The sequence below is a fragment of the Blennius ocellaris genome (genome assembly GCF_963422515.1).
Source record: "Blennius ocellaris genome assembly, chromosome: 9".
Lineage (NCBI taxonomy): Eukaryota > Metazoa > Chordata > Actinopteri > Blenniiformes > Blenniidae > Blennius > Blennius ocellaris.
This window is the reverse complement of record NC_137658.1, coordinates 15,824,709-15,843,298: the sequence shown is the minus strand read 5'-3', so window position 1 is coordinate 15,843,298 and position 18,590 is coordinate 15,824,709. Positions and strand designations below refer to the sequence as shown.

Sequence of the window (18,590 nt, the reverse complement as noted above, 5' to 3'; positions counted from 1 at the left end):
GAAAACAGACCCACCCGATTTCAGACAGATTTCTTCTTTTTTTGACCACGTTTTTCATCTATTTCTCACTGAGCTTCACGTACTTTCTCCTCTTTTTCTCGACCAGAGTGCCAGTTCTTTGGGGATTGATGGCAGCAAGAAATACCGCGAACAATTAACCTCGCCATGCTGCGGACAAGCGGAATAAACTCCTCGCTGACGCTCAGCGCGGACGGTCAAACCGACCTGTCGACAGACGACCGGGAGCCTTGATGACGCAACGACTCGGGCAGCTTATCGTCTTCACATCTTACCAACCGCGTGGCTTAAAATGAACTTGGCCAACCACAGCTGTGGCGCTGGCAATCTAAAGACGTACCAGCATCATGTGTACGCAGTGGTGTACAGCATGATCCTGGCCCCGGGCCTGCTGGGTAACGTGCTGGCAATCTGGGTGTTCAGGGTGTACATTAAAGAAACCAAGAAGGCGGTGATGTTCATGATGAACCTGGCCGTGGCCGACCTGCTGCAGGTAAAAACTACTTCTTCGCCTTTACTATCTATTTCACAAATAGTTTTTTTACCTGTGACCTTTTACTTTCAATACCTTCACTTAGTAGTGTTCCAGTGAATGTATCACTGACTGCAAAGAAAAAGAAGCTTACTTATTGTTAATGTTTTAGAATTGCACTGTCAGCACTGTTTGGGTCAGTCTCAGCAGCTTCTGCTGAAGTTACATCAGTTAACTGGGAAAAGACGATTCATATATCATTAATAGTCACAATGGTTACTTTAAAAGAATGCCTTTTATTAAGTTACTGTAAAATTTAAAAAAAACAAGATGCTTTATAATCAGTTCATTCATTAGTTTCAATGAGCACTAATAGCATGAAGACGGCTCTCAAATAGGAACATTATGTTTATTTGTCAAGACGGCTAATGCATCACAAAGACTGTTCATACACAGTAAATGTAGATGCAATTGAAGTGGATCATCCTTCCCATTACTGTCAGGAGAAATTAGTTCTCTCTTCAGAGTTATTGACGCACTCCTCCGGGAGTTTTCTCTACATAATTGGATAACACTAATGCTAAAGATGAACTTAGTGTTCTGTGGCGAGACAGCAGCTCTGCAGTGTTGTTTGTTTTTTTAAATGACATAAGTAATGAGGTCTTTTGCAATTCTGTTAAAATCTTCAGGGACTAAGTTGTTTCTGGTGAAAGTAACAGAGCCTTATGGACTCGGTTGACTTACAAAACACCTGCAACACTATTTTAACCAGAACGGGCACTCGGTAGAGCGCGTACCTTCGCCAACGCCACATTTGTTACCATGGAAATCATTGGGTTACAAGGTTATTTGATGCACCACACCACTCTTTCCATTATTTGTCATGGCCCTTTCAATGACTTCATGTTATTAACTGATGTACACGCATTTTACAATTTTCCTGTGACTCATACATACATGCATACATTGCTGTTCCCTGTCGCTCCTCCTGACTCCTCTGGCTCTCCTCAGGTGCTCTCCCTGCCCCTGCGGATCTACTACTACCTGAACAACGCGTGGCCCTTTGGTCATCCCCTCTGCATGATCTGTTTCTATCTCAAATACGTCAACATGTACGCCTCCATCTTCTTCCTGGTGTGCATCAGTGTGCGCCGCTGCGAGCTTATAATGTGCCCGTTGAAGCACAACTCGTCCCGGCGTAAAGGGGACCTGTACATCTGCGTGCTGGGCTGGCTGCTGGTGTGTCTCAGCTGCCTGGCGTTCCCCCTGCTGAGGAGCCCGAGCTCCGGCTCCAAGGACATCAACTCCAGCCTCACGTCCTCCGAGGCCTCGCTCATCCGGGCTGAGCCGGTGTGTTTCGCGGAGCTGCCCCTGAGGACCGTCAGCCCTCAGGCGGCCTGGGCGCTCCTGGTCATTGCAGAAGTGTTTGGATTCATCATCCCGCTCATCTTGGTGTTAGCCTGCACGTGCATGACGGCAGGGAGCCTCTGGCAGGCGAAGACGGGGGCAATACCCGACCAGGGGGAGAAGCGGAGGGCCTTAAGGATGGTGCTCGGCTGTGCCATTGTGTTTTTTGTGTGCTTCGTACCTTACCACGTCACCATGCCCCTGGACTTCCTGGTCAAAGCCAATGCAGTGAGCGACTGCGCCCTCAGGGACCTGATCCTGAGGTGTCACCCCGTCACGCTCTGCCTGGCCAGTTTGAACTGCAGCCTGGACCCCCTCATGTACTATTTCACAACGGACGAATTCTGGAGGCGGTTAAGCAAGCCGGAGATACCAGAGGGCATGACTTTCAACAGACGGCTGTCCTGCATCACTGGAGGACAGGAGGACTAGTCAGGACCAGCATGAGCCCTGCTGCTCACCAGCTGTTCTCTCAACCACTAAACCGATGCCTGCCGGTCCTCGTACTCCTGCAAGAATCCTAATGTGAAAGTGTGGGACTGAAAATGTAATGTTTATCCATTCAAGAATAAAATGTGTGTTTTGTTTGTTTTTAAATGTGCTGGTGAAGAGTGAGTCGTTCCTGTTGTCGAGGTGCAAAGCAATGAAAAGGTAAGAGTGTGCAGAAGATAGAAGGGTGGGGTGCTTTTTTTGGTTCCACGACAACAAACACGGCCAGAATTATTCTCTGGGTTAAGAAATGCGACTTTATTCAACAACAAAGAGAAGTTCAGTTCAGTAGTTGGACACAAGGTTTGTTAATTTTTTTTTTGTTTTTTTTCTAATCTTCTGGTATTCGTTAAAAAGGTGAGACAGAAACCCATCTTTACATACTTCTGTTGATTGTCGTTCTGTACAGGCATCAAGTAGGAAATCAATGAAAAAAAAAAAAACAGTTTTTTTGGGGCAAGAGCCCAACAATTTAAGAGATTTTTTTCAAAATCAAAGATTTATGCAAACAATGTCACAATGTTTTGCTGTGATAATTCATAGTAACGTGCTTTTTTTTTTTTTTTTTTAAAGCTTGGAAAACATGTGGCATCTGTTCTATTTATCTGAGCTGTCTCTCTCACACAGGCTCAAAAATAAAATAATAAAAAAAAAAAGTTAAATTAGAACACCAAGTCAAATTTATTGAAATTTCCCTTCGACTCATTCAGTCCTTCAGCATATCCTTCTTGTTGAAAGTCACGAATGAGGTTGCTACACAAACACAAAAAACTGGCCACACGGGGTGCTGGAGCACTAAGACCATCACACACGACAGCAGGACGGCAGAGGCCTCTGGCAGCAGCAGGGCATCCTGGGAAATATCTACTCAGGTGGCGACTGAGAGCTCCGGACTAGTGCATCTCTTCCATGGACGTATCCAAAGTCAACCCCTCCGGATCCAGCTATGACGTATAGAATATGTTGTCAAAGCTGCTCTATGAACCCTGGAACGAGCGGCGACAGCAGGCGGACACACGACAAGTCTCACATGAACGATGTCTCGGTATCTAGAATATTCATTAGGATGACGAACAACTCTCGTCTGGAGGTCACTGCATGTTGGAATACAGAAACATCAATAATAGGATCTATAAGACCGGCGGGAAGCTACGGCAACAAAACAGAAACCAAGGGAACAAAATGAAACTTAGTACGGCAGAAGTTAGCAGCTGACTTTAAGGGTTCAGTACAAGACCAGCTAGTGAATAGTTGAGTAAGAGAATACAGCAAAGGAGGAAAAGGGGGAGGTTCGGCTTTAACGCTGTAACTGAAAGTCACTCAATACTAGATTTGAAGCAGAGGAAGCAAAAAAGTGGGGTTTTATACAAAAAAAAGTTAACTTTCCACTGAAAGTTGTCCCATCCTTCGCCCACTCTCACCCACTCTCTCTCTCTCTCTCTCTCTCTCTCTCTCTCGCTGTGTCACTCAGGCTCTCTCTGTCACTCTCTCTGACTTTTGCTCATGCTTTTCCCCCATCAAACCTTACAGATCTTGGTCTCCGTCACAAACTTGTTTTCGAAGTGATGGATGGTGAAGCAGTCGTCAGCCGAGCGCTTCTGGATGCCTCCACCTGAGGAACGCACACACATTCAAACAGCAGTCCAGGTGTTCTCATAGCTCCACGTCTCATATCAAACAATGAGGATGAATATCCCGGGAGATAAAATACAGTGTTGGTCAGTGTCTGTGATTATTGGCGAACAAAATGCAGCAAAAAATTAAATATATGTAGAAATGAAGGGAATGAATAAATTGAGCAAACTTTTTCTGACAAAATTGTATTGTTGCTTAAAAGTATTATGGCAACATGATTTTAAATATTGTCTCTTCATTTTGAAACATAAATATGATAAAAGTGCCCCGTAAATATTGTGATCACATTGTGTCTTTAATGAAGTGACGTGGTCACAACAGATATTCATTCATCAAAGTAATATTATATCTCTAATCATGTGTAATAAAAACATTGTTTATGTATTTAAATATCATGACATTGTATCATGTTTTGAATATTGAGTTGATTTTAACATTGTAACCTCCATATAACAACATTATTATCTCTTGGACCTTATGATACGTCTGTCTTCACTTAAATATCATGTTAATACTAACGTTGCCTCAGGAATATAATAATTACATTGTAACATCACTTAGCTTTCACATTTGTTATTATTATTGAAGAATAACACTATAAAATGTATCATCTTTTATATTTAGCTATAACATCAATATCTTAATCTAAACATAATGGTACCAACAATCAACATCTAAATATCACATTGTCATCTCTACAGTATCATCACATTGATATTGTGACTTACATATTGACATAGCATTACTTTAATGTGATAATTAGTTTCATTGCATAAATATTAAGTTGCATCAGATCTTGAATATCATTATACCTTGTGTATAAGTATCATTATTATTGTGTCATCACTGAATTACAAAGATTAATGATATAATCTGGTTCATGGTGTGCTGTAAAATGTTATAATTTGACTCCTAAAATATAATTGTAATACAGTATTGTGAAGTTATTATTATAATACTGACATTTTACGAAACACTGACTGGTCGTCGTGTATCCGGTGTGTCCGTACCTGGAAGGCTGCTCCGACGCTGCATCCTGTACGTTTCTTTCCCATCACAGAGTCGGCGAATGTAGAAGCCCAGAGGTTTGATGTCCTCGATGCGCTCCGTCACCACCAGGTCCTCGCGCACCAAGTAGCTGCGGTATGAGTCAGACTAGAAAAAAAAAAAAAAGACATTAAAAAAAATTGTGCCAAGTCATCGCAGTGCGTCTTCAAACATTTTTCTATTTTTAAACCAGAAGAGAAAAGCAGATCAGTGACTGTATCAGCAGCGGAGCGTAAAGAAAGTGTGGGAAGGACTGTGATTGATGACTCATTGTCAGAGATCTGTATCCTGTCGAACATTTGCTCCTGCTCGCTGACGAAATCGCCGAACGCACCACCGTCCACCGACATAGACCAAACGAGATCCAATGGGTCACAGCGGACAACTCCGAGGAAACACAATGTCTTTCTTCATAACGAACGGTCTGACCTTCTTCTATTCTCACCAAATCTGCACAAATATCTCTAAAACGAACTCTCAACTACAACAAAATGACATTTTTACGATCTCTGCCCCACACGTCTCGCTTCTGCTGCACTCGTGTGTGCTTTCACACTCATTCTAATGAAATCTGATCATCCAAAGCACATTCTATTACAGAGTGTGAACTGATCCTTTATGGGGTTTTAATAACAGCCCATCCTGTCAAGTGAGAAGATATTTACACGTGTCAGGAGCTCAGAAAGTGCATTATGCCCGATAGGAGATGATCTATGATGTGGACCTCCGGCAGTTTTGGGCTTGATGCAATATTTCTGTTTACATCCGACTTCATCACATGCTTTGAGACGCCTTCTGCCTTAACTGGGGGTCCGTGTGTGGTTGGTATACCCACCATGAGCTGTGAGAAGAGGTCGATGAGGTCCTGGGGGGGCAGAACCACTGAGGTGTTCAGAGGAATCACGAAGCAGGTCTTCAGGGTCAAGTCCAGATACGCCGTGAGCTTCTACTCGCACACACACACACACACACACACAAAATCGCCAGGACACATTATAAATCTGCAGGACCGACGAATTGGATGGTTGAGGATTTCTAAGTGGCCCCCACCCTGTTGAAGTCGTGAAGGATGAAAGCAGGGTCTCCGGGCCTGAAGTGCGGAGGGGGCACGCTGATGACCGCCATGCTGTCGGAGATCTCCACCTCCTCCTCCACCCGGGGCAGATAGTAGGGCTGACTCTCTCCGCTGGCCGACATGTCACCGAACTCCATGGCGCCGTGGTACAGCCTCTGTCAACGATCAATGATGACAAGAGCACTCAGTGGGTAAACATTTCTCACATGGCTGGCCAGCTGAAAACAAACATTGTGAAAGTCCTCGACGGGGTTTCAAAATGATCAAATGCCACGACCAGGAGAACAGAACTGATCCACACAGAAACATCCTCATTTTATCGGATGGCGACTTCTGCTTCATTTCTTACAATCTTAGAATACTGTTGCGTTAAGCTCCTTGGTATTGCTTTAAAAATATGGAAAATATCTCTCTGCGAGTAGTTCGCGCACCTTTGGGAGTGTGACAGAAGGGTATTGTTCATGAATAGGACATTAAATTGTTAAGCTATATGTCAGTGTTGCACTTTAAAACTGGTATTATTTTGTACAAACTGTCTGGTAGTAGCATCTTTAGATGACACTCGTCTTAGAGATGGAATTGTCCTTCTCGCATTGTGAGGAAACAAAGGGGAATGAAGATAAATAGCCACATTATTTCTCAGTGCAATAAGATCCCTCATCATTGGCTTTGAACTGAGAAGTGATTTAATGTCAGAATCTCCCACTGACAACAAAGCAAAATGCAAATCAGTAAAGTCTGCACATTTCCTGAGGACAGAAGCGAGAGCGAGTCAGCACTCGTGTTTCCCATCGACGCAGAAGTGTTTCCTCGGCAGTCACGATCAGCCTTGGTGATTCTGACCAAACTCCAGTCCTCCTCCTCCTCCTCCTCCTCCTCCTCCTCTCCCACGACACGTCTGTGGATGATTGACTAAGGAATTTTGATTTGCTTCACTTTGGCCTTGTGTAGGGATGTGGGAACGCACTCCAAAATGATTCTTTAGTTACAAAATGTTTAAATATGTTTCTATTTGTGACGTAAACGTCTATTTATCGATACAACTTGACACTTCCTGATGGTCAGAGACGACTTGTTGCAGACAACAAGTCGTCGCCGCACAGCTGTAATCTTACTGTTTAATGTCAAAGCTGCTGAAATGCAAAATTATAATAAAAGGTTTTTTTATAGTCTTTGATTAAAAACTTGGCTGAAAGTTATCATAAAAATGACAGTTGAACATCTTGTGCATTTTCTAGTGAAAGATATAAATGAAGCTGGAATTCTTTTGGGAGTTTGATGGTGCATCATGTTAAGTAGAGTCAGCTGTGATTTCACGAAAGTAGAAGTTGATATCGAACTCACAATAATGTTAACACACCATGATGTTGTTGTTCTTTTGCGTACCGTTAAATATAATTGTAACCGAGGATTGCCGACATCAGTGTATTTTGACAATGGCTGTAAAAAATGTATTGGATATGGTCAATGTGTCCCAGTTTCAAACAATCTAAGTGATACACAAATACATGAATATTTCACACATTGGAAATAGGGGGATTTGTGGAGCCTCGACTTTTTTTTCACTGTAAAAATAGTTGTTCATCCCGATATATAATTTCAATCTCAAATTACTAGGACTTGAACCAACAATACACATAAAAATGACACAATTGCAGCTCTTTTAAACTCCATGTTGTCATCAACTACAAGTGGATGAGCCTTTGCATTGTTTACCTGGAGCCCCTCTAACAACAGTTACAGAACATTACAGTGAAGACAAACCCTCAAAAGCGCTATAAGTGTCTTGTTTTGTTGTTGTTTTCTATATGTGCCAGGTAAAACGTGCTTTCTGGTGACTCCTTCCCCCATGAAGGCCCCAGACCTCAGGTTGGGGACCAATGTTTTGGTGGCCCTTCCTCTTTGAAGTGTGTCTATTGTTTATTACACGTGCAGACACTCACCTTGGGGGTGAAGTATCGATAGAGACACGCTCCCCCAACGATGAGCCCGCTGAGGATGAAGGCGATGCCGAGCAGGGTGAGCAGACAGCGACCTGTGGATCCCTCGGAGCCCAGCGGAGCAGAGGCCAGTTCAGGGTCCTACACACATACGACACCATCAGCACCTCCACAACCCATCATAGCATGAGAATATTTCAAACAGCGAGTTTTAATTCCCCAGTCCTATAAACCCAGTGAGTGCGTGTTTTTTTTTTTTTTTCTGCAGAACAGCTGTGCAGAAGACGACTGCTCCACCAGCGTCCTGCATCGGGTGCAACACAACTCCTCTCATTTAAAAGCCATTGCACATCGAAACACATCACGTTGCGGTCAAACGTCCAGATTGTCACAGACGTGCACATGGCTGAAGCCGGCGGTGCCAGCTCCGGTGCAGGCCTGCAAGCGGCGGCGGCGGCGGTGTCGGACACCGGCGGGACGCGCAGTTCTCTCACCTTCTCAGCGGCCGGAGCGTCTTTCCCCAGCGCCTTCTGCGCCAGGGCCGAGTTAAACGCAATCTTCACCATGCTGGGTCGATGAGGAGGACAAAACCACCTCCGTCGGATCGGGTTTCAGGGAGAAAGCGAGAGGAGGATGTGGGGCTGTCGGCGCTGGACTGGAAGCTCCGGTGATTCTCCGCAGATCAGCGCTGTGACGCACTTTGCAACCTCGGCTTTAACCAGCGCTTCCGGTGGCTGAAGTGTGGTGGGGGTGGGGGGGGGGGGGGGTTGGGATTAGGAGGACATGCAAACCGGGATGAGAAAAACACTCATATTCATGCTCAACCTGCACATAGACACATGCATGCAGCTGAAGCGTCGTTTACATGAAGATGGGCGGTAATGCAAGTTTATCTTCTGGACGTTGAGAACATTTTGCGGCTCCTTGTTGCGTCTGTTCTCTGCAGCTTTGGCGCCATCTAGTGGCTGCGAGTGGAACACATGCATTGTTTCCCTAATCGGTCAGGAAATATCTGCTTCCGCTCATCAGACTGAACGTAAGGAAGGACAGGTAAAGGACCACCAACAAGCATGCAAACAAACAAGCATGCAAGCAAGCAAATAAACAAACAAACTGTGCATATGTGCGCTGTCTCTCTCTCTCTCTCTCTCTCTCTCTCTCTCTCTCTCTCTCTCTCTCTCTCTCTCTCTCTATATATATATATATATATATATATATATATATATATCACATCACTACAAGACACAACGATTTACAGTTTTATTTAAAGTTTGCAGCTCATGACACAAAGTGACTCACTTTGCAGTGTAATGTAATATAAAAAAAAAATCATATTTCTCGTGTATAATGTCGCTTATTCATGTGTGTCTGTGAATGTTCCACTCTGTAAATATAGTTCCCTCCTGCAACTGCCAGGGTGTCTGACTCTACACACACCTCCCTCTCACCCTCTGTCACACACACACGCGCACACACACGCACGCACGCACGCACACACACACACACACACACACACACACACACACACACACACACACACACACACACGCACACACACACACACACACACACACACACACACACAGGCCTGTGGTGGTCCCCGATCCACTTCCTTTGCTTTCACTCTCCTGCGCCGAGGAGTAAATAAACATGTAAAATGCTGCGCCGCTGCTCAGCTCTGCAACTGTACCACGTGCATCTCGCAAACACACACATACACACTCACAAAACGCCCTGTGCGAGGCTCTGATATTTCCTACGTTAAACAGACAGATTGGACCGGTAATCACCACTGAAAGGTACATAAACAGAGCAGCTGATTTCTGTACCCGACTCCCCCTCAACACCAACTCTGCCTGAAAAGCCTAAGTGGTCCTGAAGGCTTGTTTATGGGCTCGTCTTACGCTGTGTTTGATCTGAGAGCTTGCCCACACATGCATGCGTGGTCACATGCACATACACACACATACACACACACACACACAGATGCTGAGAGGAGGAGGGTGGGCCAGCATTAGCAGCATGATGGGATAGCTGGGATGATAAACAAAAGACTTAGATTTAATCCCGGGGGCTTCTCGGCATCACTCACAACAGAGGGAGCGAGGAAAGAGACTGCTGCTCTCTGGTTCCAGGAGGAAACAAGGGATGACTGAGGAGGAGAGGGAGGAGGGCGGTGTAGGGAGCAGGTGGGGGGTGAAATGGAGTGATTTGAGGAGGAGAGAGTGAAGTGATGACTGTGGGGGGGGGTTACAGAAAGCCAGTCAGTGGGAGAGGCAGAGCAATCTGCAGGGTCTGATGCTTGAGTAAGTTTTCCGAGGAGCTGATTAACGGCAGATTAAAGCCGCCTTCCATCCAGTTTAAGTCTCAGACTTTCTTCTGTGCCCCCGGAGCTGAAAAGAGCAAAAAACCAAAAAAACACACACACACACACACACACTAAACAAACCCCCATGTTGGTGTACACGGCGGCAAAGTGAGTGATTGGAGTTTCAATGTCTGTGTTCTCCTGTGGTCCAACGCAATGAAGAATGCTCATATGTGCACACACACACACACACACACACACACACACACACACACACACACACACACACACACACACACACACACACACACACACACACACACACACACACACACACACACACACACACACACACACACACACACACACACACACACACACACAGGCCTTGCAATGTCAGCAAACTGTGAAAGTCTTCAGGAGCAGAGCCAGCCTCATAAACACTTTAATGCATGACATCACTTTTCCCAAGCCAACAAATATGAACACATACAGAGGCACGGCTGGGAGATTTGTCATCAATTTCAATAGCAGACATGTGAAACCACAAGTGACAAATGACTGTGTCCCTTCCTGTAGCGCCACACTGTGCGTACAACACACACCGACAGACGTTTTGAAAGAGAAAGAGAGGGAGAGAGCAGAAACTGTCATGGTAACAGCTGGCCGCAGAGTTGTGTTGAACCAAGAAAGTCAGACACTGCTCAGAGCTTCATAACGTCACTGACATGTCTTCATGTGGATCGGCCATAATCACCATGTGTCTGCAGTGGGAGAACATTTAGTGGTCAAACCGTGAGAGAAGGAGAAGGAGAAGGAGCAGGAGGTGGTGGAGAGCAGGGATGCTTCAGAACCCCCTCCACCCCCCCCCCCCACCCCCCTCCACCCCTCAAATCTACCACACACACACCAAAACCAGCGTGCATCACACCCGTCTGATCTCTGCTGCCCCCCCCCCCCCCCCCCCCCCCCCCCTTCACATATGGCTTTAAGACAAGGGTGACAAATGAGTCTTTCCTGTGAGTATCAGCTTCTAAAGATACCTTCACTCTCCTGTAGCTGGGCCTGTCTTAGTCTCTTCATCCTCTCAGCTTGGCTCTCCTCTGGGAAATGTAATAATTCCATGATGAAGGAGCTCCGGTGGGATGGTGGGGGTTCGCCCGGGGTTCGGCGGGGGTACTGTCAGTACGGAGATCAGAAGTGGGCTGCATCAGCTTGTCTGTGTGTAAAGTGCATTTTCAGTCCGTCGATACTTGAACTGGAGGCGAGTTCAACACTGTCCAAGATTTTAAAAAGTTTTAAAAAGCCTAACATGAAGTACTTATACGGTCACAGAAAACTTCAAACCTATCCTTTTGTGTTAGAATTGGGAATGTTTTTAGGTGATGTTGTAGATTTCAGATGCCATCATCCTCCATTAATAGAGAAAGAGACTTTTAATCAAGATTAGATTATTAAATATAATGTTTATTTTATATACTTTTTTAACTTACACAATCCTTCCATTATATCTTATTTACCTTTATTTCTTATAAAGAACAATGCAGCATTCACCTGACTGGATGTATTCTGTTTAAACAGCAACAGGAAATGTTTTGTTATTAGCTGTAATTTTGCTGGAAAACCTTGTATGACTCATTTCTAATGGGTGAGTAAGTACATATTGTTTCTCTTTGTCAATGGAGTTCAATTTAAAGCAAGGTCACTTGGAAAAGTGTACAATTAGGAGATGAATAAACGTAATGGAGGGTCTTTGGGTGGTAGTGAATATATGTGTATATATCTCTGAAGACAGAGCACTCTCATAATCCCACCACATCTTTATCCATCACTTGCCTTGGATGTCCTTCAAAGTAATATGTTTAGTTTCAAAACTCAAAATCCAGTTAAGACTCACTTTATGTATGAATAAGTTGAGTAAAAAAAGTTGTTCAGCGTTCATACTTTAATTATTCTAAGTATGTGAACCTACTTCTACCTAAATTAATCAATTCATCTTATTTAACTGACTTGATTTATGCTTTTCTTATGCCTTGCTTTATCACTTTGTTTTAATGTGTTTCTCAGTCACTGAAGATTGTATAGCACTGTGAATCATTTTGCATCTGAATGATGATGTACAAATACATTTTCCTTGCCTTGCCTTTAAAATGTTACTGAAGTGTTTTGCAAAACTTTTGGAAAATGTCGGAATATATATATATATATTTTTTTAATCTAGCATTTTCCTTTCTATCCTCTGCTTCTCTTGTCCCGCTCATCATTCTCAAGTCTAGAAAGGTATTATTTGTTTTGTTTTCTATATTTAGTTCCAGAATTACCCAAGGCAGATATTCAACACACAATCATCAATATTGATATATTTGTTTGACGCAAACAGTTATATTTCACATTGAAAATCCATATAAATGTATCATAGTTCAATATGTACTTTAGCTTTGCTTTATTCAGTTAATGACATAATGTTGTCAGTCCGTCACGTTTGTGTTGCGTCGCAAAGACATGAGTTCAAAAGTGAAGGAGAGTGCTCATACTGTTTGCACAACCGGAGGTAGGCAACTGGCACAGGTAGAAAGAGAAAGATGGAGGGATGAAAAGAGGGCAGAGAGGGATGGAAACGGACGAATGTCTGTTATGTTCCTGAGAGTTAAACTCGGGGGGGAAATTACCTCACCATGAGAGCTGCAGCCATGTTGACTTTACACCCACACACACACACACACACACGCACACGCACACACACACACACACACACACACACACACACACACACACACACACACACACACACACACACACACACACACACACACACACACACACGTTACTGAATTTTGGCCAATAGCATTCTAGTTTGGGCGAATCACTTCCAGATTCAGTGACGTCACCTCTGTCAGGTTCACAAGAGGAGCAGAAGACGTACACACACACACACACACACACACACACACACACACACACACACACACACACACACACACACACACACACACACACACACACACACACACACACACACACACACACACACACACACACACACACACACACACACAGGGCAACTGAATTATCTGTATTTTTTTTCTTCTTCAATTATGACACCGAGGTCACTTCAAGGCTTTTCAGTCCTGTTCCATCACTGAACTCAGAGAGAAGCCATCCTCACATCATACAGCCGCTGCAGTGAGGACTGACAGACTTAAACTGTCGTGGCTGAAAGCCATGTGCCGATAGTCCCTGCTGGACTCTAAAATGCCCCTAATAAGGTTGTGGTGGCCGACAGAGGTTAAAGGGAGAAGGCTGCTGGAGAAAGTCTGGGGGAGGATGCCGCTGTTTGATTCACCAACCAACACAACATTGTGTTCATAAACTCATAGAAGAGTAATATTGCAGCTGTGTTATGGTGACAGAGGATATTCAGTTCAATATCTAACGTGGTCATCCGACTGATTTCTTTCATTTAGTGGTTCCTTACACCCTCAAAAACCCCATGGAAAATTAATTGAATAGACACAAAGTGTAACTTAAAAACAGTGTGAAGCCATCTGTTTTTTAATTAATGTAGGGCTGTCAGTGATTACCCATTGTTTATCCAACAAGTGTCCCAGTGGGCGGAGACCGACCCCAGTTGACTATGGATGGATGCAGCAGGAGATACATACACACTCACATCCACACCTGAAATATAGTCATACTTTAAATTCAAACCCAATTCTTCTTCTTATCGAGAAAACCCATACATGGAGAACATGCAAACTCCACATGGAAAGGCACGTAACCTTTAAACTGAGGATCTTCTCGCTGTGCGGCCAGCAGGGCTTGTAAACAAATTCTAAAATCGTCTTTTTTTTGGTAAACAACAGACAATTTTATTGATCTATGTGCATGAACTTCCACCACTGAGATCAAGCGATGTTTTTCAGCTGGACACAATGATGCTATTTATTGGGTCACCCTGCAATCCAGGACCCCCCCCCCATGGTCTAACTCTAAATTAAACAAGAATATGTACCGCTCTCTGTGTGTGTGTGTGTGTGTGTGAGTGTGTGTGTGTGTGTGTGATTGTCTGGAAGGACTTTTCCTGCATTTTCAGCAGTGTAAGCCCTACTCAGGATGTAGTTATGGAGCGCTAATTTGATAGCTGACTGATTGCTGAGGTTTCTCTATGGGCCTCTACCAAGTGCACACACACACACACACACACACACACACACACACACACACACACACACACACACACACACACACACACACACACACACACACACACACACACACACACACACACACACACACACACACACAGACTCTCTTTATCAGTCATTAATCCATCAGGTGTCATTAGTTGGGGGAGGATGGACTGATTGGAACCAGAAGGAGACAGGATGATGTCACACTTCCCCACCGGGCCGCTCATGTGTCTCCGCGTCTCCTCTTCATCCTCATCACCACCACACACAGACAGACTCTTACATCTGACTGACGTATCGACAGATAAAAGAGAAAGACGGGGTCTAAAAGGGAAATACTTCAAGTCCTCTGCAACATCTGGGCCTTCTTTAAATGGATCGGTGGAGAGCCTGAGGAGGAAGCTCTCATGGCAACAATCACAGTAAAAGTTGTTTTATGTGGAGATAAATGTGTGTGTGTGTAACAAATGAGCTTACAGTGAGGAGAGAAGGATTGTTTTGTTCTGCTCTGGCCGCCACCCTCGACAACACACACACACATAAACTTTGAACACACACACTATCGCTGGAGGACGGGCCATTGTTTAGTAGTGACAGTAATCCCTTAAAGAGGTGCTGTGTTTCCAGGCTGAGAATGGATCTCTTTATTAACACTGACGGAGGCTCATTATCTATAAATACAGGCAGGAGCCACTAATAAATCATTTCTCATGGTCCAGATAGAGCACGGACCACAAGGCATTAAGGCACTGTGAAAGCAAACCACACATTGGCAGGCAAGCTTTGCGTGTGTGTGTGTGTGTGTGTGTGTGTGTGTGTGTGTGTGTGTGTGTGTGTGTGTGTGTGTGTGTGTGTGTGTGTGTGTGTGTGTGTGTGTGTGTGTGTGTGTGTGTGTGTGTGTGTGTGTCACCATGCTTTGGCGGACAAGCACTCGGCTTTTGATTGAAATAGCATGTTGTCTTTTGAGTTCCCATTTCGGTAGCGTTTAAATTATAGTGTCTCTCGGCGGGGCTGCAGAAAGTCTCCAGGGGTGGGAATAAATGCAGAAAGGACAAATGCGTTGGGAGGTTTTGGATGTGACTGGAACGTTGGTTGAACATGTCAAATTGATCCTAAGGAGGATTAATTAATGTGTGACTTTTCATATGGACAGGTGAATCGCAAGATGAATGTATATTGTTCTGCATTGAGTTTCAACAGCTGCTTAAGTCCATTGGGTAGATCAGTAACTCCAGCAAGTTTGTTTCTAACGTTATGCATTTCTTGCTTTGGATTGGTAGGTGAGTAACTGAGCAGCCCTTGGATGATTAGCCTTGTTAGAACTGGTGGTAAACAAGTTGGTTTAAAAAAAAAAAAAAAAAACCTTCAACATCCGTATTAGACCATGTGGCGGTGCAGTGGTTAACACTCTCTCACAACAAGAATGTCATGGGTTCAAACACTGGCTGGGTCTTCCTGTGCGGAGTTGTGTGGGTTTCCTCTGTACTAAACTGTCCCTCGGTGTGACTGTGTTGGTATTTGTCCTGTGATGAACTGGTGATGAACCGGAGACCTGTCCACATGGAGCAAAGTTTAATCCCAGTAGGGTTGGACCAGTAAAACAATCAGTATACCTGGAAATACCAGCAACTTCCTATTGTTTTTCTGTCGTATAACCAGTGCAGTGCATCTGATTGGCCAAATATTTGGAAATGTCGAGCATGAAAGCATATCGATTCCAAATGTATGATTTTTACATTTCAGACAAGGTGCAATGACAACAACATTATTGTGTAGGCCTACTTTTAATGCACTTCCTGCAGGGTTCCCAATAGAAGAGCACCTCCTCATAAAAGAGCACGCCTCCTTTTCCAAAGATGTGGAGCACGCTGAGAAAGAACAAACCTCACTAATTGATCAAATATTCTATTTTGCAGTGGTTGCAAAATTGCAGAAGCAACAGTCAAATAAAATTTTCTTTCCAAGTTTTTACATTGTTAACACTGCTCTGTACTGTGTACAGAGCAGTGCAGAGCCCCCCCCCCCCCCCCCCCCCCCCCCCACACACACACACATTTTCCAAGGTGATCTTAGGTCAAATTAAACTTTCTTTGGCTCACCAGTCTTATGTCTGACAGCCCTGGTTTAGAGTAATAACTGTATAGTTTGATGTTTGGACTCAAAATACTTTACTCCATTAGTCACAGTCACCCATTCACACACACACGCACACGCACGCACGCACACACGCACACACACACACACACACACACACACACACACACACACACACACACACACACACACACACACACACACACACACACACACACACACACACACCAATGGGGATGGCTGTCTTGTGGGCTGCTAGACCACCATTGTCAGTAATTTAGGGTTCCGAGTTTTGTTCAAGAACATTTTGAATTGAGGACAGAAAAACCCACGACCTTGCAAGTGGAACACAGGCCTGTCAGAGGCCTATATCAGTCTGTTTAAAAGTGAACACACTTAATTTTCAAGCAACTGATGGTTGTAGTTATTAATTGGGGTTTGCATTGTTTAAGTGACGCAGCAAAAACGTCACTAATAGATCAGGGAAGTCGGTACGGCACTACAGGTGGCTGGAACATTAAAGTTACACTGTGTGGGAGGATTTGTAAAAACATTCATGAAGTACGATCTCTCAGCAGGAACAGTCTGAAGAATTGGACACAAAACAGTTTTGCACAGTTTTGAATGTGCACTTATTAACATTTTGATAATGCCTTCATATACCTTTGCATTAAAAGCAGGGAAACATTATAGAATTGTTGCTATTTATATGTTAGACTTAAATGTAGCCTGAGCTGCATTGTTTTTTCTGTTTTTCCTCCATTACATGCGCATCCGCAGTTTCCGTCAGCAACCACTCAGAAGTGAGCAGTTCACTGACAAAGTTGTTTTTAGACATTTTTCCTTTATTTTTGTCCTTCTCACATCAGACCTGTCACCTCCAGGTAAATCATAATGTTCAAGTAATGAAGTTAAATACAGTAAGACTCCCTCTCATCAGCCAATGTTGACATGCAGAGCATGAATGCATGGAAAAATATAATACACCTGAATTTAGTCACTGTTTTATAAAATCCATTTTGCAAACACTGATAAGGAGACGACCCTATATTTTCAATATAATGCCCAAAGTTTAACTGATGTCGTGTTTATCTGATGTTGCTCACAAGTGCCATTTACAAAGATAAAGCATCATTAAATCATGCCTGCCTGTACAACGGATGTGACATAAATTCCGGACTGTGAGGTCTGCAGCGTATACAAAGTGATGTATTTAATACATGTTATAGAGCTAGTTAATACATGTATTTCCAGTTTTATCCTTTTGCTTTGAGCGTCCATGAATACTTCTATATAAAACAGCAATACCATTAAAAATTGTCACTATTTTATTGGGTACAATTGTGATGATGGTGCTATGAAAATAATAATAGGAACTAAAGTGAAAAAAGTAAAAGCAACTGGCATCGTTATTGCCATGGAATAAAAAGTTATTGATAGAAATAAACAGGGTGTTCCTGTTGAAACAGCTCATATGCAGCATAAGATTCTGTTCTTTAGTTTAAACAGGCTTTCTCATCTTTGTAACTTTTGGCTTGAAAACCGTTGAATTCTTGCGACATTAGCAGTGTTTCCTCTATTCTCAGTCCTTGTCTGTCCTGTCTCCCCCCATGAACCGGAGCCAGGCCGGAGCAGCCAAACTCTGACGGTTTGACCTTCCTCGGAGGTCGCCTCCATTCTTACAGCAGCCCGTCCAGCACAGCAGCCTCCGGCCTCAGCTGTACAACCAATCAGAGCCCCATCCAGGCTCATTCTGCAGAGATGTGGGAATGAAAGGTCCGATTAGGACCTGCTGGAAGTATTCAACGCGCGGTCCCCACCCCGCCCAGCTCATCACCCCTGCTGGCGGCCCCTTCTCTCCGGCCCCTCTCCCCGTCCGCTCAGGGCCGTGATTGGCATGTGAATTACAGTGTGT

General features: G+C 44.0%; 2 protein-coding genes across 2 annotated transcripts; one reads left to right on the top strand and one right to left on the bottom strand.

Annotated features, from left to right (window-relative positions):
* Positions 1-310: 310 nt before the first annotated feature.
* Positions 311-2,343, top strand: gpr174 (G protein-coupled receptor 174; the record flags this gene model as incomplete). Its single annotated transcript, XM_080501764.1, has 2 exons — positions 311-511; positions 1,502-2,343. 2 exons carry the CDS (start codon positions 311-313, stop codon positions 2,327-2,329), a joined length of 1,029 nt encoding a protein of 342 aa, XP_080357890.1. The 3' UTR covers positions 2,330-2,343.
* A 588-nt stretch (positions 2,344-2,931) lies between these two features.
* LOC308134818 (integral membrane protein 2A-like) lies at positions 2,932-8,816 on the bottom strand. Its single transcript, XM_080502627.1, has 6 exons — positions 8,578-8,816; positions 8,087-8,224; positions 6,119-6,298; positions 5,904-6,014; positions 5,032-5,176; positions 2,932-3,998 (listed from the first exon to the last, which is right to left on the bottom strand). The coding sequence occupies exons 1-6, from the start codon at positions 8,647-8,649 to the stop codon at positions 3,904-3,906; spliced, it is 741 nt and encodes a 246-aa protein (XP_080358753.1). The 5' UTR covers positions 8,650-8,816; the 3' UTR covers positions 2,932-3,903.
* Positions 8,817-18,590: the final 9,774 nt, after the last annotated feature.

What these genes read in the sequence shown, in the direction of transcription:
- LOC308134818 (XM_080502627.1), bottom strand. Translation starts at nt 8,649, where the DNA reads ATGGTGAAGATTGCGTTTAACTCGGCCCTGGCGCAGAAGGCGCTGGGG. An exon ending in ACGCTCCGGCCGCTGAGAAG is followed by an intron (nt 8,225 to 8,577) that starts GTGAGAGAACTG and finishes GTATGTGTGTAG; the next exon opens with GACCCTGAACTGGCCTCTGC. An exon ending in ACCTCTTCTCACAGCTCATG is followed by an intron (nt 5,177 to 5,903) that starts GTGGGTATACCA and finishes TTTTTTTTCTAG; the next exon opens with TCTGACTCATACCGCAGCTA.